A 21959-nucleotide genomic window follows, 5' to 3' on the forward strand; every position below is an offset into this window, starting at 1 on the left:
ACCCGCCTGGACACCTTCCTGTGGAACCTCAGCTGGGTGTTCCTGCTCCATGGGGGGATTGCACTGGATGAGCTTTCCAGGTCCCTTCCAACCCCTGACATTCTGTATCTTGTGGGCAGCATTCCAACCCACTCATTTGCAGCCCAGGCCCAACATTCACACCTCATACATATAGGGGGCAGTTTTCCAACCTGAGATATCATTCTCACTGGCCTGGGCTATCACTCCTTACACTCATAAAAAACATACTTCTGTATAACCTGCCCAAGGCTATTTAGCTGGAACCGCACGTTCTGCTGTCCCCACAAAGTCCGCTGAACTCTCACCTTGGCCAGCCCTCAACCTGCCTGCACACTCTCCCACCGGCACCGTGACTGCAAAACACCGTTAAACATGCTGCGAGAGAAGCTGATACCCTCTTCTCTCCTGTCCCCGGAGGACTAGCAGCTCTGGGGGAAACAAAGCCGTGCGGAGGACAGAAGGTGAAGCCACAGACCGCGCTGTCTCAACTCAAAGCCAGCCCAAGATGGCGGCGGGGACGCCGGTGCGCGGCGCCTCCGGCCGTGACGTCACTTCCGGCCGCCCCGGCGCGCCGGCCGCGCTCCCTCCCCATGGCGGCGGCGGCGGGCGGGGCGGGCGGCGACAGCGGCGCCATCGACTACTCGGTGCACGAAGCGTGGAACGAGGCCACCAACGTGTACCTGCTGGTGGTGCTGGCCAGCCTCGCCCTCCTCGTCTACGCGCGGCGGTGAGGGGAAGCGGGGGGCCGGGGCGGGGGGGGGGCGGGCAGAGGCCTCCCGGGCGGGCCGGGCCTGTCACCTCCTGTCCCCCGCAGGAACAAGAGGAGGATCATGCGCATCTTCACCCTGCCCCCGGCCGCCGAGACGCCGCCCGAGCCCAACTTCTATGACAGCATGAAGAAGATCCGGCTGCGGCAGCAGCTGGAGATGTACTCCATCGGTGAGTGGCTGGGGAACGGGGATCCCGCCGCGGCGACCCCGAGTTTCCCCGTCCCCCTGCGCTGGGGACACCGCGGCGGTTGTGAGAGTGGGTCACGGGATCGAGGCGGGAGGGAGCGCAGTGCTCTTGTGGCTGTCAAACGAGTCGCGTGGTGAAGCTAAAAAGAGCTGGGGACAGCCGAAACGTGGATGTGTTTGTAAAAAGTTGAGGGGACTGCGGAACCATGAGTAATTCAGCTTCATAAACTGAAAATCAATGGGAATCATACAGCACCTGATGAGTGTTGCCGCTCCCGTCATAATGTTGAAGGTAGGAAAGAGCCCCATGGCTCCGCGGTTCCAGATCCGCTTCAGAGAAACACCTGCACCTGCTTCACACCAGCGACATGTGCATGCCTACAGGGGACAAGGGCAAGAAATGCTTTAATGAGTTAAAACGTTTAAATGTAAAGATTCTTCAGCTGGGCCACTGTAGGAATGAACAAGGACGTGCTTCCAACAGAGGAATGCCTGCTGGCACTCGTTGTTGCTGTTTGTTTCACCGCACACAAACTCTTTGATGTCCCTTTTTCCTTGCCAACCAGATTGGTTTTGAAGTCAGTGTAGCTGTTAGTGTGTGGCTTGTATATTGTGGAGGAGATGAGTGATGTGGAGATCAGCCGTGTGACTAATGAGTCGTTCAGGCCATCTGTAATAGTACTTCTGAAGCTACAGTCTTTAATTTTTATTTTTTAATGAAAGGACCTGGACAGAATCATAGTTCACCATTAATTTACTGACCTTTTGCTCTGAGCCTGCTGCTCAGCCCTGCCATGACCACGTGCTGCAGGCCTTGTTCCACGCGGTGATGGAAGCTTCCCCTTGTGTGGCTAAGCGGTGAAATTACATTCTCTGATCTTAAGTCTGTTTCTTGATTATTGCCATATTTATACATGTGTATATGTATAGATGTGCATACAAGCATACATACACATGTATACAATAAATGGTGTTGATGGGCATTTCTTTTTTTCAGCGAGGAAGTATGAACAGCAGCAGCAGCCCCCAAAACAGACGGAAAGTGTCCAGCTCTCGGTGGAGTGACGCCTATGCGTGTAGGAGCTCAGGAGATGGATCCAGCGCTGCTGCTGAGGGTCAGCGCAGGGACATTGTCCGTGCCTCGGCATTGATACGTAGCCAAAGGCAAGGGGGAAAGGAAGGCGATTTGCCTAACAACTTTGTTCTCGGTACCTTTTCCCTGAGCCTGTGAAGGAAACTGAACGCCTACAAAAACGTTCAGCATGGAAGTGCCAACGCAGGAGAGACCTGCTCAGAACAGCCTCTGAGGGCAGAGAAGTGCGGGCTTAACCAATGTTTTAAATTCTTTCTCACTGACAGCACCTTGGGAATCAGCTTCTACCTTCTCTGGTTATGGTAGAAAAAGCAAGGCAGTACCTATCAAAACTGGTTTGTTCCTTAATCACGGATTGTCGAACTTGCCAAATGCATTCGGTAAAGGTGAACGTGGGTGCTGTGGCCTCGCTGCCCAGCGAAGGGGAACAGCTTTGAGAACCCGGAGTGTCGCTGGCGGCAGCGCACAAAGCTTCTATCTCTGCGTTTATGTGGAGGTCGTGCATACAATACTGTCAGCCTTTCCTGGAGAAGCTTTGAAAACCGAGACGTACACGGTCAACTGCATGTCTAGAAAACACTTAAAGCAAATACTATGATGCTAATAGCAAAGGCAGTTAGCTTAATTTAGCCTAATTGGTCTAAAGAATGGGATTGTCTGTAAGCATGTGCGTAAACAGAAAGAACACAGCTTGTCCAGAACAGACATCCCGCCCCAGTTATGTATTTCTGCCAAGATAAACCACAAAATAAAAAAATTTAAAGAACGCTGCAAAAGTGACTTCTGAAGAAAAGCATCTAATCGTGAAAACTACTTGAAGATGTATCACACTATAATTCCTCATGTTATGTGACTTGAGCTGAGTGGGGAACAACGCTAAGAGCAGGGTGCTGGAGCGTGTGCCCAGAAAGAGGTGGGTTTGTTGTTTTTTTTCAGTTCTGTGCTAAAATACATTAAGCCTTGGAGCACTAGCAGACAGCACAGCAGTTCACTGGGATGTGAGGAAACCTGCCTTATTCACCCCATCTCATAGAATGATGGAATCGTTTTGGTTGGAAGAGACCCTCAGGATCACGGAGTCCAACCACAACCCAACTCTGTCACTAACCCATGTCCCTGAGAACCTCATCTAAATGCCTTTTAAACCCCTCCAGGGATGGTGACTCCAGCACTGCCCTGAGCAGCCTGTTCCAATGCCCCACAGCCCTTTGGGGAAGAATTCTTTCCTAACATCCAGTCTAAACCTCCCCTGGGACAACTTGAGGCCATTTCTTCTTGTCCTATCACTTGTACTTGGGAGATGAACCCCTCCATGCTCCAAGCTCCTTCCAGGCAGTTCAGAGATCAGAAGGTCGCCCCTCAGCTCCTGCTCTCCAGGCTGAACCCCCAGGTCCCTCAGCCGCTCCCATCACACTTGTTCATTGTTTGAAGTTGTCTGTACTTCAGCGTCCGTAGGGGCAGTCAGTGACCTGGGCACCGCGGCGTGAGGCTGCGGGCGGCTCCGTCCCCTCAGGAGGACTCGTTCGGGCCCTTTCGCAGCTTCCCCACCTGCGACCGGGGGGACACTGCAGCGCAACCCCGGGGGCTGCGGGAGGGAGGGAGATCCGTGCCCGAGAAGCGACGGGGAGCGGGAGGATGGGGAGGAAAGGCAGCGGGAAGCCCCGGTGCCGTTTCCTTCCTAAAGCGCAGCCCCTGCCGCCGCTGACCGGTCCCTCCGCCGACGCACGCCGACCCCCGCCCGCGCCCCCTGCATCCCGGGCGGCTCACCCGGCCCGGAAGCGGCGCCCACCCCTCCGCTCCGACCTCACTTCCTACCGCCGCTTCCGCCTCCGGGCCGTGCCGGCTGCTGCCGCCGCTGTCCGTGCTGTCCGCGCCGTCCCCGCCGTCCTCGCCGTCCCCGCCGCTCGGAGGGCGCCCGCTGGGCGGTGAGTGTGGCCGCGGCGGGGGCGCGCGGCTCCGTCCGCCCGCCCCGCGCGGGGGGCGCTGAGGCGGGAAGGGGCCGCCTGAGGAGAAAGCGCGGGCGGGCGCAGGGGAACGCGGGGCGGGGGGATGGCCGGGGCCGGCGCGGCCTGAGCGTGGGTGGGCTCTGTCCGTCCTCCGCGCCCGGCGGGAGGGCTCGTCCCTGCCGCGTCCCGGTGCCCGGCTGCGGGGCTCAGCGCTGCCCGGGAACGGGCGGTCTGTCCTCCCTCGTGGCGCGTCCTGTGCAGCGCTGCCCGGGCCGTGCGGCTCCCGCCCGTCAGTGGAGCGGCTGTCAGAACCCGGGCGGGACGGGAGGAATTGATTGTTGGCCCTGAGGGTGGTGAGAGCCTGGCCCAGGTACCCAGAGAGGGGGTGGATGAACCATCCCTGGAGACATCCCAGGCCAGGCTGGACGGGCTCTGAGCAACCTGAGCTGGTGAAGATGTCCCTGTCATGGCAGGGGTGGCACTGGGGAGCTGGGAAGAGCCCTTCAACCCAAACCCTTCTATGATCCTATGAACCCGTTCTTTCGGGTCTACTAAACCCAGCCATCTTTCTGTCTGTAGCTCATAATTGTACAGCTTCCCTCTCGGCTGAGCTGGAAGCACAGCAAAGCGCTTAGAAACCTCTAGCCACCTGCAGTTCTGCTTGGATTTGTAGACCTGAGGTAGTGGTGCAAGTATCTTCACAAACTTGTCAAGACAATACGTTTTTAAGGAGAAGGAAGGAAGACAAAAGGTTTTCCAGAGCGTGCACCTTGTGCAGCTGTTTTGGCGGTAGCAGAGCGGAGCCTGAGCCGTGAGCGAGGGGCGGGCAGGGGGTGTTTTCCTGGCTTCCTTGCAGCTCTTGGAGTTCTCTTCCAGCAAAACTGTACCCTGGTTTTTTGGGGTTTTATATTTCAGTTTTACGGTACCAGTGTGCTTTGGGATGGAAGGTGCAGGTGTTTGACCTTAAATTTCTGCAGTGACTTTTACCTGTAAGTTCACAATACTGCATGTAGGAAAAAAGCGCTTTCTTTACCCGGTAATGAAAAAAGGGTGCCCAAAAGCAAGGACAGATAGAGACAATAGTTTGGGTTTTTTTTTCGTGTGTGTACATTTGCAGCAGTCAGGCTCGTAGGCATGCACAGAAAGTTCGTGCTGGATTAGCAGATGTCTTGCATGGGCAGAGCTCGTGACCTTTACAAAAATTGTGCCGAAGTTATCTTCAGTCACGTTTATTTTTGAGAATGCTGTACAGAGGCAAAGCTTCCTCGCTTACCCAATACTGTTTAAATAGCTGTTATGATATGTAGCTTCAGTGGTGTCTCATCGCTTGAAGCATGAGAGGGAAGGCTTTCAAATCAGTTAAAGCTTTGCACCCATAAGATACTGCAAAAAAGCATTAACAAGTTGCTCTCAATTATAGCTCAGATGTGTTTGAGAATCCGACCGCTCTGTTGTGTCTGTGGGAGTTGCTGAACAGTCAGATCTTTGTAAATGTAGCCTTCTGGTGGAGTTACAACTGTGACTCTGTAATCTTATCTGAAAATTATAATCGTCTGTTAGATGGTGGGAAAGTCATCTCTCTCCTCTCAAGTAAAAATGTGGCTGGCCAGGTTTTACACTCAGTGCTGCACAGAAGACCGAAGCTTTTCAGAGAGAGCTTTATACATTCCATGACAAGCCTAGGGAGGGTCTTAAATATTTTTGAGCTATGAGCGTGATTGTGTTTAAAGCTGAAGATGTTGTAAACTCCGTGGGCCTCAGAGTGAAAATATCTTGCCCCGTGCCATAAGCATTTTGAGTTTCAGTGCTATGTGCCCAGATAGTATGAACTGGCACGTGCCGGCCGAGGCCCGATGAGAACATAGTTTGTAGCAGCTGCCGTGGTGCCTCATGGCTGTGAGAGTTATGAATTTCAGCAGCGCGGTGCTCGGGTGGTGCTAAACCTCCGCTCAGACTTCCCTCCCAAAGCATCCCGACCCACTGAGGAAGCCTTTGCTCTGCTGCTTGTACCGCTGACACCTGTCGAAGCTCCGAAAATGGGGAGAAGATCCCAGTGCCTCCATCCCAGGAAGGTTTGCAGGGAAGCCTCTGCAACGCACTGCAAAATTATTCATTGAGAATATTCTAACCTGTGATGAATCCTTCTGTAATTTGTGTTTTGCATACACAATTAAGCAGCGTTGGCCAAAAGCCTGGTGACAGCGCAGGGCTCTGGAATGTCTCCCTGTTGCCTGGGCAGTTTATTCACGTTAGCTTACTTCCGTGAGCATAATCGCTCCTTTTAAAGTCTTCCTGAATTCAGGAGTGCCGCTGCTGTTGAGCAAGCTGAAATTATACACGCTGCAGAGAGAAAGGTGAGTGTGTGGCAACGTAATCTTTCCTCCAGAGGAACTGAAAAGATTGTGCCACGGCCCTAATTTCTACATTAAAGAGACTGAAAATTACCACTACGTGCCTTCTTCAACAGGGAAGAAGCACCTTGTTGGGAAACCTGTCATTAACTCCGTCATGTCTTTGGCGTGTTGTGCCTGAAGAGCAGCGGCGTTTGGAGGAGGCTTGCTGACAAAGAGTGCTCTGCAGTCGCAAGTCCCTCTCCCCTCCAAACACGTAAACCCTGTTTTAGTCACCGTCAGGAACCTGGGTGATGTAACCGAGTTTATTAACTGGTAGTCGCTTGAGCAAAAAGGCAGCACTTGGTCTTGTCCTGGAGACACGGCTGCCGTGAGGAGCTGAAGGTTTCAGTGCCCCAGGCCCCCGAGAGTGGAGGTAAGATCTTTTATTTTGCAGCCCCGTTTCCGTTGTGGCGTAGGAGTTAAGGGCTAAAGGGACAAATTTATTCTGATCTCGCAAACACCATCAGAAATTGGTCTCGCCTGGGTCAGCGCGACTCCCTCCTGGCCAAGGGACAGATACTGGGTATGACAGGGATGCTGGCAGAACACGCCAAAGCCAGCGCAGAAATCTAATGAGGAATCTGACATCAGGGTGTGGAAACGGGTGCTACTTCTTCCCTAACAGAAGATGAGAAGGGAGAAAGAAAAAAAAACCCCAAAACCCCGTTGTGCTAAGAGCAAAAGCCTCAGGAATTTTTTTAGGCAGGAAAAATCCTGCCTTAATAACCTTTTTTTCCAACTCGGTGCTTGGTTGTCTCCATGAAATCTGTGTTTACAAGGAAGAGGCTAAGAGCCTTTTTAAGAATGAAGGTGCTTTGCCTGACTTGTGCAAGGAGTGTCCAAGCTTTGGGTGTTACTTTAATCAAAATAATTCCTGGTCTTTTTATGGAACATCTCAACTCTGGGCGTTACTTTAATAAAAATAACTCCGGACTCCAAGATTAACAGAATTGCTAAAAGGAGTTAGTTCTCGATGAGAAAAACAATAAACTGAATTTGGAATTTCTGAACCAAGCCCTCGAAGGCAATTTGTGGCAAAACTCCAGAAAAAGAAAAAAACCGCTCGTTTTTATAAAATAGCCGTATGTCCTCTGTCCCAGTTAGAGCTGGGCTCTGCTTTGAGAAGTGATTGTCCCCTTGCAGAGGCCTGGCAACGAGACGTCTTGGGAGAACTGGGCTTAATTCTAATCCAACAGCAAAATGGTTTAAAAATCCTAAAAAGGGGCTGCTCAAATTAGGGATTTGCTTAAGCAGCCATGAGCAAATACTTTACATTTGTTCATCTGAAGCAGAACTTGGGTCCTGAGCCTGTGAAGGAGCAGCGCCCTTCAGTTTCAGTCAGGACTTGCTGGAGCTGGTTTTAGACACCCGTGGTGGGTAGAAGGCATCTATAGCTCACTCCTGTGACAGACCAGGGTTTGGACAAGGTGATAGAAACATTTGTCTTTTCTTGTGATGGAATAGAAGGAGTGTTTCAAAAGGATTGGGCTGGCAGGAGGGCTGTGTGACTTTCCAAAATATCCTCTGGATCATCCTGCAAACGTAGCTGGGAATACGCTCTTGACTGACAGCGTAAGGTGTGAAACAAATTCCCGAGCAGGAAAGATGCAACGGGAGACTCGGTGTGCTGCCGTTATTTCTGGCGCTGCTCTCAGCTGGCGCTCTGGGACCCCAACAGCTGCTGGGAACTTTACCCGGCGCACAGCGCTCGGGGTCTTTGAAATACTCTTGTTTTGCCGTTGCTCGGGTCGCGGTGTCCACTCCCAGGAGCAGCATTAGAGCCAGCTCCTGTGACACTGCTGGTAAAGCCAGCAAAACCTAGGGGAACCCTTTTACTACTTGATTTAAAAGTAAGAACATTGTCTTTCCTGGCTTTTGTTGGTGGGCTTTAGGGGTTGATAGTTGAGGGCATCCATTTTCTTTAATATGGAGCGGCAGAAGATAAATTCTTGCTTTTCCTTTGCGGAGGGAAGGTGGGAAGGGTGGAGGCGGAGGCGCTGGCTTCCTCAGCCTTCTCTCCTTTATTCATGACCGTCTCGTCCAACGGCAGCGACTGTTGTTTACGGGAACTTTTCACTGGCTATGGTCATGGACCGTGGCTCGGCGTGCGTGTGGTTCGCGGCAGTGCCGCTGCTGCACAGACCCAGGTCTGCAGTCAGATAAGGCTCGGAACAATTGGTGTTCTTAGCTCACCCCAGTCACTGGGTTCACATGATCTGCAAGTGGCCAGTGGATTTTTTTTTTCCTAGGCAAAGCATGTACTGCTTGTATTGCACATTTATTTAAAGCTATTTTTAGCACAACAGATTGAGAATTCTAGCGGCCAAAAATACCTTTGAGTCCGTTAAAAGATCTCCTCACCCAAACTGTGTTTTTGCGCATGATAAACAGAAAATAACGCATCTTTTCCACTTGAGTAGCGACCCAAAAGCCGTGAAAGCCGTTCGCTCAAGGCCTCCCAGAATCACTTTTTGCCCTGGTGGGAGAATCATTCTCTGCCGTTGCCGTCTTCTCTTTCAGCCTCGGTGAATCCTGCGATGCCAAAGGCAAACCCCACGCTACCCGACCCGAGTGACTGGGGAACCATTAAACCAGGCCCTGAGAAGTGCGCGGTGGGGCAGTTGAATGGTGCTTACGAGACCCGTGGGTTTTTTTACTCTGATCAGTATGTGACAGACTCAAATAGAGAAAAGAGCTGCACGTGGTGCTATCACTTAGCGAGCTGGCAAAGTGGTTCTGTTAGAGCTTATTCTGGTCATTTATTAATGAACCGTAGGCCAGGACAGGCATTTTCTCTTGATCTTGAAGATCTTTCTCAAGGGGGGTGAACTGGTATAATTTTGACTGAGGCAGAGAAGCGTTCTCTTGCCGTAACTCACCAGTTCCAAGCCTGTAATCAAAAGGCTTGCGGTAGAGCAGCGCTGGCTGTGGTGTCCCTTAGAGATGCTGTGAGATGACATCTTCCCATGAGATACCAGCCTGACGTCCTCTTTCTCTCCTAAAGACTTTGCCATTAAGAACCTGTGGCCTGGGGTCTGAACTTTTAGTTCTAGAAGCTGGGAAAAGAAAATTTAGCCCACATAGTTCTGCAAGGAGGACTATTTTGGGGAGTTGAGAGGATCCGAAATCTCAGGTTTAATTTAAGGGTCTCCCTCCTTTGCCTGCTGCTTGCATACATCATTATAATACTCTTTTCACCAAAACGAAGGTGTGGCTTTCTACCTTGGTGCCTGTTGCAAGCGCTGTGAGCAGGAGCGGCGGTGACTAATCGCACTGCAGCTCTAGCGAGCGCTTTGCATGATAATCACGACCAATACATCACGAGCTCGTCCATAAGCAGCAGCAGCACCGGCTGAAGTTATTGCGCCGGGGACCCTGCAGCTCGCTGCGACACCAGCCAGCAGCAAAACGGCATCGGCTTTGCTTGGTTGGACACTGCTGTTCTTTATTTGGACATGGAGATGGGAATTCTTTGCTGAGAGGGAGAGGTTCCTGCGTGACCTTGAAAAGCCCAGCACAGTATGCTTATTGTCTCTTCTTTTATAACCGAATTTATCATCATTTCAGGGGGCGCACCAAGGGTAACTGATAGAAGTTGCTAGATCGTTGCCTTAAAATCCCTTGGATGATGTTCCTGCTCTGTAAGGGGACAGCGTGGGCGCTCGTGGTGCAGGGTGGGCTGCACCCCGGCCGGGCAGCGAGGTGGTTCATAGCTGCGCTGCTTCCCTTCTGCAAGAACAAAGGGAGGTTTAAATGAAATGGAAAATCAGTGCGTTTGAAACCTGGCGTAATTACGCCGCGTGATGTTACCGAGGCCAAAAGTTTAGTCAGATTCCAAGCAGACCTGGACGTGTATACGTATAATGACAATGTCCAGAGATGCAGTAAATAGGATTAAAAATAAATTAGGGATATAAACCTTCACGCTAATTGATGAGGTCAGGAAGGAATTTCCCTTTGGGTGAATTATATCGTTGTTTGCTGCCCGAGCGGTTCCACCTCCCGAAGTGCCTGGTCCCCATCACGGGAGGCAGATTCCCCAGGAGCTGCAGCGGCGATGTGACCCGGCGTGGCAGCACCCGGCGTTCCGGCCGCATGGAAAGGGACCGAGAAGCACTTTTTTTTCCCTTTTTGAGGTTTTCTGAGGCCACCTATACCGCAGTGCTTGTCTGCTTTTGCGCTTTCTCCTTGGGGAAAGATGACAACTGTTGAGCACGAGCTTTTAAGGAGTCCCCAGCACTGCCTGCTAACGCATCAGCGGAGCCCACAGAAAGATGGAAGCTGCGATGGGCACAGATGGTGTCGCCGTGTCGCTCTGTAGATTAAAGAGTAGCTCTGTGAGCCACTGAACTAGTGAAAACGAGAGTTTTCCACAGCTTTCTCAGTTTTGGTGGCACTGCGGTACCTTAAACATCTTCCCCTCTTTTCTTCATTGAAATTGGCCTTACAATTTACATCTTTGTGTACGGGACAGTTGGGGTAGTTATGTAACCATTTTTTCCTTGGGAAACAAGGAGAAAGCTCCCTCTTCCAAGCAAGGTGCTGTGAAGGATTTTCTTCTCTCAAAGCAGTCAGGTGCGTGAACAGTTACACCAAATAACTGAGCCCATGTGCCTTTAAAACATGTGCTGTTTAATCTGAAGATTTTTCCCCAAGGTATAAGGGGAAGGCTTCCTTGCCAAACTACGATAATTGAGTTAAGAGCCCAGGAGGTTTCTGTGTTTTGTTACTGAGCTACAAAATTCTTCTGCAGTGTTGGCTGGAACGAAGATCAAAGTTAGAAGTACCAGCCTGCCAGTAAGTTGTCTCTTCAAAAGAAAACGGGCGATTCCTCAGTTGTTTCAGGTGACAGCCAGCATCAGATCTTTTGGACAATTATTCATCTCTTTGTACAGCTCGCTTTCTGCTGCAGCTGCGAGCAGCCTGGGTGTCTTGTAATCTGTGTTGTGCGTATGCTGAGTGTAGACATCTGATTAACAAGTGAGGATGTCAATAATAAATTGAATTACTTGTCTGCAGTTAATTTGTGATGCTCAGAGAGAATACGGAATTACATCGCTGTTACGGAACAGTGAAACTGTGGCTTCTGTTTCTCGTGCGCCGGGATCGTCGAGATAAAAGATGTAAGGCTCACCGTGGTATAAAATAATTGGGTGGTGATCTGGCCGTGTCCTGCTGGCGGGACACGTGTGGCTGTCCCTGCGTTTGCGCTCTGGGAGCTCCGATCGGCGGTGGTTGCAGGCAGTGCCGTGTTTCTCCACAGCAGGCGTGACCTGTGAGCACGGGCTTTCCGAACTGTTTGCCTTCCAAGCACTTTGCAGGGTAAGGACTTCTTCAGAACTGAGAAAATATGTATTTCTCTTTGACACACTATCCCCGTACAGCAAATACATTTCTTTCCTGCCCAGTTACTTAACAGCTATTGTTTCTGCAATACCCTGAGCGCTGTCAGAGCGTTTCTAGCCTTGACCATCCAAGGCTTAGTGATCTTCTCTGCTGCAATATGCAGGAACCAAAGCTGAGGCTGCTTCTCCTCCGGACCCTGTTCCTATATCCACCCCTCATCTCTAACATGAGAGAGCTGGAACAACCGTGGTTTCACTAGGAGGAGTTGAGAAAGGACTCTGCTTGTCTTTCTGAGCGTGCTGCTGTCAAGCACTTTTGCAGAAGAAGGGAGGATTTCAGGTGGGAGATGGAATTCTGAGAACTTGAGGCAGTAGCTGATAAGAGGTAGGATCTGCTTTGCCTCTGCTAGGAAGGGATTTTGGTGCTAATGTTTATTTAAAGATGGCCTTAACCCTGATAGGGAGAGAGCAAGTGGCTTTGATGCTTCCGTCTCCCTGCGGGTGAGCAGGTTTGGTGCCTGCTCGTCTGCCCTGAAGGCTCCGCGGCTCCAGAGGCTCCAGACATCGGTTCTCCTGCACCTTCTTGGTCAGCATTCGGGCAAAATGGTGAGGCAGGCGAAGGGTTTGGACACGAGATGGCTGCGTCCCCATTGTGCAGATGAGTCATCCCTCTGCCTCTCGCAGTTCCACTCCGAACGATGCCGCCCTTGGCTCCGGGCCTGCTGGATCCCAAGTTTTGGATGGCAGAAACGGATAGGCAAGTCCCCTCCACCCCAAGCCAAAACTTCATTACACGATTTTGTGGACAAAGGCGCTCTGAAAATACTTCAGGTCTTTGTCACCTTGTAGTTAAATTGCTGTAAATGCGGAGGAAGCGCCTCCTTTGGTAGAGGATAGTGTGTAGAAATGCAAACCGTGGTGGGGGAAGCAGAGGAGAGGCTTAGATCTTGGCTTTTCCATCTCCGCTGTGGGCTGGAGCTCTGTTGAGTGGGACAGCGGGGTCCCGGGGACAGATAACTCGCGCTGTGCCCAGTTTGGTCAGCGGTTTCCTATCCGTCCGGCTGGCTGTGCAGCCCGGTGCTGCGGCCGTGGCACCCGCCGCTGTTTTCCACGGCTGGTAGAGATCCAACAGGACTTCTCCTGCCGCTCGTGTCGGGAACAGAGGCGCAGATCGGGAGGTTGTGTTGGTTCCCCCAGCTCTGGCAGGACATGTTTACGTACCCAGCGTGGCAAAACTTGGCTGTTGTGAGAGGAACTCTCTTATTTCCTGAGAGGAACTTGAGTGGAAGTTGGGATTTTATTAAAGACGCAGAGGCGTATTATTATTCATCTTTCCTTGCTTCATCCCTGTGATGTTTCCTGTTTTGCTTCTTGAGATACAGGTGTCATGATGAGGAGCTTCTCAGGAGCAGAAGTGGATGATGAGAGGAGATGAAGAAATCAGACATTTAAGAAGTTGGCATGGAAAAGTCTCTGAGGCCAAGCCATGCGAGAAGAACATGAGTAAAGAAGAGGGAGATGTAGACCCAGACTTGCTAGAAGGGATTGCGGGATTTGGGAGGACGCTGCGCAAACGTCACGTAGTTTGCTTGCTCGTTCATTTACCTGTGGCCCCTGGATCCTAATGCCTTGTTCACGTGTCTGTTTGGAAGCTGAGAAATCCCCTCACATCTGTGTCTTTAATATAATCGCAGCTTCAAGTGCGTTTTAGGAAGAGCAGAACGTGACCGTAGTTTTTATTTGTGGGTTAGAAAGCTGCTGCTTTGTACTCATAATCAATTTTGTGTCTCTGTAGAAATGCACATTGAGCATGGGGAAGACCAGAGGATGACCATTACGGAACAGGGAATCAGAGGGGTTGCTTGCATTTAATATAAGCAGCCTTTGCATAAAAAGTGTGACAGGTATATAGGTAAAAGAAAAAAAATAGTACTAGCACTCTAATTTGAGAAACCTTATAATGGATCCTTCTTGCGCTGTCCTGAGACAGACAGCATCATCAAATATGAATCGGTTCAGTCGTTTTTAGTTTGACCGTTGGTCACAAAATCATTCCAGATGGGTACGGACTGTAGGGGTTTAAGTTCAGCTTGTTTAGGTTTGAGTTGGGGAGAGCTTTTTAGAAATGTAGGGGTTTTTTTAACATCTCAGCTGTTATATGAAGGGAAATCCTGGCCCTGCCCGTGGCCCAGCGCTCACCGTCCTGTGACAGACCGACTGCTGAGTCTCTGCCACGGAGGTGCTAGGACATTGACGTGTGTGTATGTAAAATGTTGAAATGGACGGTAATTTCCTGTATTGGACGGAGCTGCTGGTAGAGGCAAAGAGCATCTCTAGTTTTCTTGTGAACTCTTATCTGGTGTTTTAGCCTTAATAAAAGGCCATGGTTATTTTTGCATACTGACTGAATATTTGGCCTTTAAGAGTATATAATTAGACGGAAGAGTAAAAGCAGTTGTTAAAGGACTATTTTTTTCTAATGAAAATAGTTTGAAATCATATAATTTTAGTTTCTTCTGAATGGATGTGATTAGTGTGTTGGAAATAATTTACAGTGGATATAAAGGGAACAGTTGAGAGACAGTGGCGGAGAATGTGTGCCGCTATTTTTGTAGCTAACAGTTATATTTTTTCCATCTCTTTACTTAGATCTCGCCATATAAATTACAATTGGGTACAAAACCTATTTGCACTTACTGATATTTGTATTTTAAAGTAGGTATTATTGTACTGGTCGATAAGTAAATCGCGATGACTGTGAGAAAATCCTGGCCTACGTTATTACCTGACAGAAAAATTACTATGGGACGGTGTTGTCTGTACGATGTGAAAATGTTCTCATGGATTTTTAGTTGCTGAAACTGACATCAATAAACTTCAGTTGCTGTTGTTGACTGGCACGAGTCGATCTGCGCGTTCCTGTGTTCATGTGTTCTGCCCCGCGTTGCTCCTCTCCTGCTCTCTGCCTCCTTTAGATCCACTGTGAGGTGTTTTCGGTGCCTGTCCTGCTCTCTGCCTCCTTTAGATCCACCATGAGGTGTTTTCGGTGCCTGTCCTGCTCTCTGCCTCCTTTAGATCCACTGTGAGGTGTTTTCGGTGCCTGTCCTGCTCTCTGCCTCCTTTAGATCCACCATGAGGTGTTTTCGGTGCCTGTCCTGCTCTCTGCCTCCTTTAGATCCACCATGAGGTGTTTTCGGTGCCTGTCCTGCTCTCTGCCTCCTTTAGATCCACCATGAGGTGTTTTCGGTGCCTGTCCTGCTCTCTGCCTCCTTTAGATCCACCATGAGGTGTTTTCGGTGCCTGTCCTGCTCTCTGCCTCCTTTAGATCCACCATGAGGTGTTTTCGGTGCCCCTCCTGCTCTCTGCCTCCTTTAGATCCACCAGCAGGCGTTTGCAGTGCGAGGTCTCCACGTGTTCCCCTGGGTGCAGAACTGCGCCCAGGACTCTGTGCAGCTACCTTCTCTTTATTTCTTCCAAATAAACCCTGGGGGATGGCGACTCAATCAAACCCCACGATGAGTAGAGCAGCCAGTGGCTCAGTTAGTAATATTTTTTCATATTTTCAATATATTTGGTGGTACAGGATGGTCTTCAGCACACATGAGTTTCACGTTCAGTGGGTGACACCACCGTATCCCAGAATCAAATGTAGTCAGTGAACAATGCAATCTAAATTATGGATTACCTTGGAGAATGGAAAACGAGTTTTTCTTGGTTGAGAACTTCTTAAAGCTGGCAAGGATTATGTTTCTTTTAAACCCCTGGTACTTCAGATTTAAAGAAACAGACATGTGACATAGCCCAAATTTATTGCGATCTGTTTAGTTACTTGTATTAAATGAAGGTGTCGTGTCTGCTGAAGTTAAAAAATAATAATAATCGCAGAATATAATCGGTTAAATGCTTGGAGACAGTGTTGATTGAAATATTAAGCCCATTTTGAGAGTAGTGTATTCCACATCATTTTATTTGTTGGACTTTGTTCAATATCTGGTTCATTCAGGGCTGAGGAGCTGATTGACAGTTGAAAGAACGGCATAATTAACTTTCCCTATTTATGTGTAGGAGAGATAAAAGAGGAAACAACTTCTGTGACTTCCGAAGTTGTTTATTAATTATAGATTCCTTGTTTACTTCTTTAAAAAATATATATATGTATTTGACATACATTTTTTTCCTGGGTATTCAGTGCTCTTTCCGTGATGCCCCTTGCTCATTGCTGTGAGGATGCCAGCGAGTGGCTGTTACCAGTAACACACCGCAGGCTGTGCTCCCTTCCCGACCCTGCAGGAATGAGCTCCACGCACATCTCTGTACCCCACGGGGCTCTTGGCGTGCTGTGGTCCTCACACCTGCCTGCCACACACTTCATTGCATTGAATTTTTAAAATTTATGTATTGGTTTTTTAATTTGTATTTAATTTTGCCAATGGAGGCAAGGTGTGTCCTGTTACCCTGCCTGTACCTTTAGGAAGACTTAGTGCTCCACCTGGGCGTAGGTGCTGGACCAGCATTAGGTACCAGGGTTTGCTCCCGGGCTGGAAAAGCCCAGATGAATGCAGGAGCCACCTCTCCATGAGCAGCAACTCATCCAGGGGACAGACTTCTCGATAACACGAACCCAGACCAAGCCGCTGTGTTAAGCTGGTTTGAAGGTTGGCCTTGCCGATGATTCCCAGCGCTAATTCTTGCACAGGATGAAGCGTTGAAGTGGAGACCAATGTTTTGTTTTGTAGAAGGTAAAGCTTAGCTCTTCTTGACCTGCTTCCCAGGACCGTGTGCCTTCAGCAAGTCCCCTTGGAGGTGTTCATTGAACCACGTACCCAACTCTGGAACGTTCTTTGGTGTGTTGTGTTGGTGGTGATTTAATTCCTGGCCAACATGACGAGTCTGTTGGCCATGTTTTTGCTCCGGCAGTGTCCCTGGAGGTGTTTAAAAGACGTATAGATGAGGTTCTTAGGCACATGGGTTTGTGTTTAAACGATGTAGAGATGAGGTTCTCAGGGACATGGCTTAGAGCCAGGGTTGGGTTGGTGGTTGGACTCTGATCTTGAGGGTCTTTTCCAACCAAAATGATTGTGTGATACTGCGGTGAAGCAGCCGGCACGTTAACTCTGCCTGGTAGGTGGAACTCAAGATTCTCGCTTCACCGTTGTGCTCCTCATGTCTCTGGCAGTGAAGGCTACAGAGGAGGTACATGTGGACCATTACATGGGCTCTGAAGAGCAGGGACCAGCAGCTGTTGGGCTTTGGGGGAAAACAGGCAATTCTTGTAGAAAAAAAAGCGAAATTTCCATTGCCACAATGTGTGGACCTCATTCATCTACTTCCACGAACTCCCATAACCACAGTTGGCATCTCCAGGTGTCATCGTCCTTCCTCTCTCTGGTTGTCCCCCTGGTCCTTTCCCCTCTGGCACTCCGCTCGCTTCAGCTCTGCTCCAGCTTTTACACAGGGGGGTGCTGAGAGCCTGGCCCAGGTACCCAGAGATGAACCATCCCTGGAGACATCCCAGGCCAGGCTGGACGGGACTCTGAGCACCCTGAGCTGGTGCAGATGTCCCTGCTCATGGCAGGGGGAACTGGGGAGCTGGGAACATCCCTCCAACCTAAATTATAGTGTGATTCTGTGCTGCTGGCCACACGGATTTTGGAGGTTGTTGAGAGCCGGCCAGCGTGGTTTGGCGTGTTGGTAGTGGCTCTTCACGTGGAAGGGAGGGGGTCATTGGGCTGGGGGAGCCCCACCCATTCTGTTCTCACCGCAGCTTTTCCCTGAAACCCAAACGGACATGGAAACGGCGGCGATGCCGGGCTTGAGGTGTCAGGTTGCCTTTATCTGAAAAATTCACATCGTTTGCTGTTAGCCACCGCGCTCTGGCTTTTTACCAAGGGGATCTTTGCCTAAACCTCCGAATGTGCAGAGGCGCATTTTTGGCTTGCCACGGGACGGTCTCGGGACCGTTTGTGTGTTTTGCGTGAAGGCAGCAATAGGTCCGTTAATAATTCAGGATGATGCTGAGTTGTCAGCAGTAGCTGGGGTTTTTAGAAATGCTTTGCCTGCATTGCTTGCTTTCTTCAGGCTCGGGGTGATGATGGATTAAGCTCAGGGAAGCTCAGAGCAGCAGTTCCCCCGTTTTCTTGGGTGGTACGGACACAGTCAGCTCAGCCTCTGGTGAATCAGCCGGGGCCGTGGGTGACCAGTTCCCAGCATTAACTGGGCCAGCGCTTGACTCAGCCTTGGCCGGAGCGTTGGCCGGGGCCCTGCTCCTTCAGAGGGGTTTGTGCCTTTGCGGTGCTCAGGCTGGGTGTGGGCTGTGCTGTGGCAGGGCAGGGAGCCAGCCCGGCTGGCCCTGGCCGCACGCCGCCCGGTCGCCCCCCGCACGTTCCAGCTGCGGTTCCTCCTCTCTGTGTTCCCAGAGCTCGCTCCACGGACACGCTGATCTCCAGCAAGTCCCGCGGCCGTGACAGCACAGCCAGGTCACCCCCACCCCCAGGGGGTGTCTCCTGCCTGGGTGCATGGAGAACCTGGGAAGAAGAGGTTTGGGTGGCAGCGTCACATTGTCCAGGGGCAGCAGGAGAGCGCATCTGGTTTGCTTCCTCAGAGCAGAGCAGAGCAGTCGCTCCATCCCTGAATGTCAAGCGGCTTCTTAATTTTTGTGTCTACCACGTTAGGCTTTCCAGAGAGCCCCGAGATGGTTTTCCTTACCGTGAACCGCGGTTGCGTGCCTTTCTGTTCCAGGATTATCCCAATAGATGATGGAATGTGTTGGAGCTTGCTACCCAATATGCAAAAGCAGACGAGCTTTTGTTGATGGGAGCTCACAGTGTTGGTAGCTGCAGAGCAGATATTCAGTGTTGTGCTGGTATTTTGTTGATGGGAGCTCACAGTGTTGGTAGCTGCAGAGCAGATACTCAGTGTTGTGCTGGTCTATTTTGCACACACTGGAGCTACCGAAGCACGCAGAAGTGGCTCTGTGTTGGGTAGAACTGTGTTACATCTCCATCAGCCTCGAGGCCTGATTGCCAGGTAATGATGGGCACGTGGTGTCCGCACAGTGAAAACCAGGAATGAGGGTTTGGCAGAGCTGGATTTCTCTGAGACACCACAGAATACCTGAGTAGTCACCTGCCGCCTCTTTTCATTGCTCCTCATTCATTTCCTCTCCTCGGTTTGAAGATGAAGGGCTCCCGGGCAGGGTCAGGAGCACAAATACTGATAAGAGAAGCAGAAAAGTCCCCAGTTCCAGCTGCTGGTGGCTCCAGATTTCAGAGCACCAGCAGGTATGTGAGAGCCCGAGAGCTCCGGTTGCTGCTCAGGAGCCTTATTTCCATTGGCACAACCCAACTGAACAACGTCCTGCGGCTTTCGGATGTTTGTATTGTATTTCCCTTGCTGACCCAATGCACTTTACAGGTATTCAGGTTCCAATTCCTACAGGTTTTCATGTTAGAAAATGACAGCCATCCTCTGTTATTTTCTACTAAAATGTATGTATTTTAAAATACCTATAATTGCTGAATTATGTAGCCTTCACCTCTGAATGGCAAAAAGGATGGTTGCGTTTGATATGGAAGTTACATTAAGTTGCAAATGGACGTTGTTTTAGTGGTTGCTGGTAAACGAGAACTTGGGCATCTTTCAGAAAAGAAGCGGTGCAGAAATGCAAAACGAAAGGGTTTAAAATTAATTGTTTAAATCAGTATTTAAAGCAGAATGTCAGTCTGCCTAGTGTGGGTTTGCTGAATCAAACAGGGATCTCCTGACTGTGCGCTTCCCAGAATACATTACAATTGAAAAAACAATGGTGAGATCTGATTGAGATTGTAACATACAATATTTATCGTTTCTACAAGTATTTGGTTTGGTGGGAACCAAAGGGGTGCTGCCGTTGCCAAAAGCCGATCCTCACCATGTATTTTGCGGTCATATAAATTTTCCTTTGCCTGTTTCTTTAGTGGTGCCCCAAATTGCAGCTTGTTGTAGTGGTCAGCCCATCTCGGCTTGGATTTTCCCGTGCCCGGGGCCCGCGGTGCTGATTTAGCAGAACAAAACCTTTGAAGATGTTTCCTTTTCTTTTCCCCAGGCTGTTCAGTGCAGCCTCTGCGTCCCCGCTCGGCCCGGCTCTGCGCTTCAGCCCAACGAGCAGCGGGCGCTGTGGCCGGGCCGGCCCGTGGGAAGCGGCACCCGACGCTTCCAGTGTGTTCTGCTGGGTCCCACATGGTCCCAGTGTGTTCTGCTGGGTCCCACATGGTCCCAGTGTGTTCTGCTGGGTCCCACATGGTCCCAGTGTGTTCTGCTGGGTCCCACACGGTCCCAGTGTGTTCTGCTGGGTCCCACATGGTCCCAGTGTGTTCTGCTGGGTCCCACACGGTCCCAGTGTGTTCTGCTGGGTCCCACACGGTCCCAGTGTGTTCTCCTGGGTCCCACACGGTCCCAGTGTGTTCTGCTGGGTCCCACACGGTCCCAGTGTGTTCTCCTGGGTCCCACACGGTCCCAGTGTGTTCTGCTGGGTCCCACACGGTTCCAGTGTGTTCTGCTGGGTCCCACACGGTTCCAGTGTGTTCTCCTGGGTCCCACACGGTTCCAGTGTGTTCTCCTGGGTCCCACATGATCCCAGTGTGTTCTGCTGGGTCCCAGATGGTTCCAGTGTGTTCTGCTGGATCCTAGATGGTTCCAGTTTGTTCTCCTGGGTCCCACATGGCTCCAGTGTGTTCTCCTGGGTCCCACATGGCTCCAGTGTGTTCTTCTGGGTCCCACGTGGCTCCAGTGTGTTCTCCTGGGTCCCAGGTGGTTCCAGTGTGTTCTCCTGGGCCCCACATGGTTCCAGTGTGTTCTTCTGGGTCCCACATGGTTCCAGTGTGTTCTTCTGGGTCCCAGATGGCTCCAGTGTGTTCTCCTGGGTCCCACATGGTTCCAGTTTGTTCTCCTGGGTCCCACATGGTTCCAGTTTGTTCTCCTGGGTCCCGGATGGTTCCAGTGTGTTCTGCTGGGTCCCACACGGTTCCAGTTTGTTCTCCTGGGTCCCAGATGGTTCCAGTGTGTTCTGCTGGGTCCCACATAGTTCCAGTTTGTTCTCCTGGGTCCCAGATGGTTCCAGTGTGTTCTCCTGGGTCCCACATGGTTCCCACAGGTCGGGCTGGCAGCTCCTGCCTTTGGAACACGAATATTCCCAACTATCGTGTCCTTTGTACCTGTATCTGCATGGCGGTGGTCACTCTTAAACCCGTCTTTTAACGAAAACTAGGGTGGGTTTAGCGCTTAATTGGCCTGTTTGCATTTGAGCTTTACCGAGCCAGACATCAACAACTTATCAGCTATAAACAGAACATGAAATAATATTTTGCATTCTTTTTTTATTATTATTATTTAACTTTATAAAGTTAAATAAGTGCTCCAAGAAAGTTCCTGTGTTTGTTTATTCACTGCCTTCAAACCTTGGAATCCAGACCTATAAATACAGGCTGACTTCATGTTTACAGTGACCATCGCTCTCACTTGGATTGATCGACTCTACTTGTAAAAAAACCCAAACTATTAAGATGTGTTTAGATCTGCAGGAAAATAGTCACATTTTTCTTGTTAAAATACGGCGCTTTTGTACGGATGGGAAAACCAGTGTGAAAGTACCGACCTGTCTTCTCTGACCCCAGGATGCCCGTTTGCCTATCACAGGACTCACAGGAAAGATGCTCAGACCAGGCTTAAGAGATGCAGCTTTGCACAAAGTCAGGGGCTGTAGTGCAAGCTTAGGAACAGCTGGGTATTAACCTTCAATAAAGAAGCAGCGTTTCCTATAAAGGATCGTGCTCTGATACTTCTCATTCTTTTTTAATGGGGATTTTCCATGTCATTTCTGCATTGCAGATTTCCAGCTGGAACTTTGCCCTGGTTCTTTGTAGGAGATGATGGAGGTTTACTGGGTTTTCTTCAGAAATACAGACCACTTTTCAGATTTACCACATTATCCCTGAACATGATCTGCACCCGAATTTAACCAATTTAGAAAACGTTTGCCTCCTCGTTAAGAAATATCCTGTGTTCAAACTTGGAAAAAACCATAGATGAGATAAGAATTATGTTTCCGAGTCTGTGTTTGCAGATATAAACCGATGATTCGATTTTTCTCAAATGCTCAGGACGGACTTAAGTTTATTGTGTTGGAATATGATGCCGTGGCTTTGGGTGACTCAGAACGGACCAAAACC

General features: G+C 50.3%; 3 protein-coding genes across 6 annotated transcripts in view; 2 read left to right on the forward strand and 1 right to left on the reverse strand.

Annotated features, from left to right (window-relative positions):
* HGSNAT (heparan-alpha-glucosaminide N-acetyltransferase) overlaps positions 1-3982 on the reverse strand; it is a 25907-nt gene extending 21925 nt beyond the window's left edge. The window contains exons 1-2 of one of the 2 annotated variants that reach the window (XM_071808276.1): positions 3886-3982; positions 1234-1355 (exon numbers count right to left, since the gene is read on the reverse strand). The gene's annotated coding sequence lies outside the window, so the exon portion shown is untranslated. Of the gene's footprint in view, positions 1-326; positions 530-1233; positions 1356-3885 lie in introns of those variants that run through there. The other variant, XM_071808277.1, reaches the window with a different exon arrangement.
* On the forward strand, positions 587-14662 carry SMIM19 (small integral membrane protein 19). The gene is made up of 4 exons (XM_065836284.2): positions 587-748; positions 836-960; positions 1975-2983; positions 13137-14662. Exons 1-3 carry the CDS (start codon positions 612-614, stop codon positions 2040-2042), a joined length of 330 nt encoding a protein of 109 aa, XP_065692356.2. The 5' UTR covers positions 587-611; the 3' UTR covers positions 2043-2983; positions 13137-14662.
* Positions 3703-21959, forward strand: part of SLC20A2 (solute carrier family 20 member 2) — a 54952-nt gene continuing 36695 nt past the window's right edge. The window contains exon 1 of one of the 3 annotated variants that reach the window (XM_071808272.1): positions 3703-3995. The gene's annotated coding sequence lies outside the window, so the exon portion shown is untranslated. The remainder of the gene's footprint in view (positions 3996-21959) is intronic. The other 2 variants (XM_071808275.1, XM_065836280.2) reach the window with 2 other exon arrangements.

This window comes from Patagioenas fasciata, chromosome 4, assembly GCF_037038585.1.
Source record: "Patagioenas fasciata isolate bPatFas1 chromosome 4, bPatFas1.hap1, whole genome shotgun sequence".
Taxonomy (NCBI): domain Eukaryota; kingdom Metazoa; phylum Chordata; class Aves; order Columbiformes; family Columbidae; genus Patagioenas; species Patagioenas fasciata.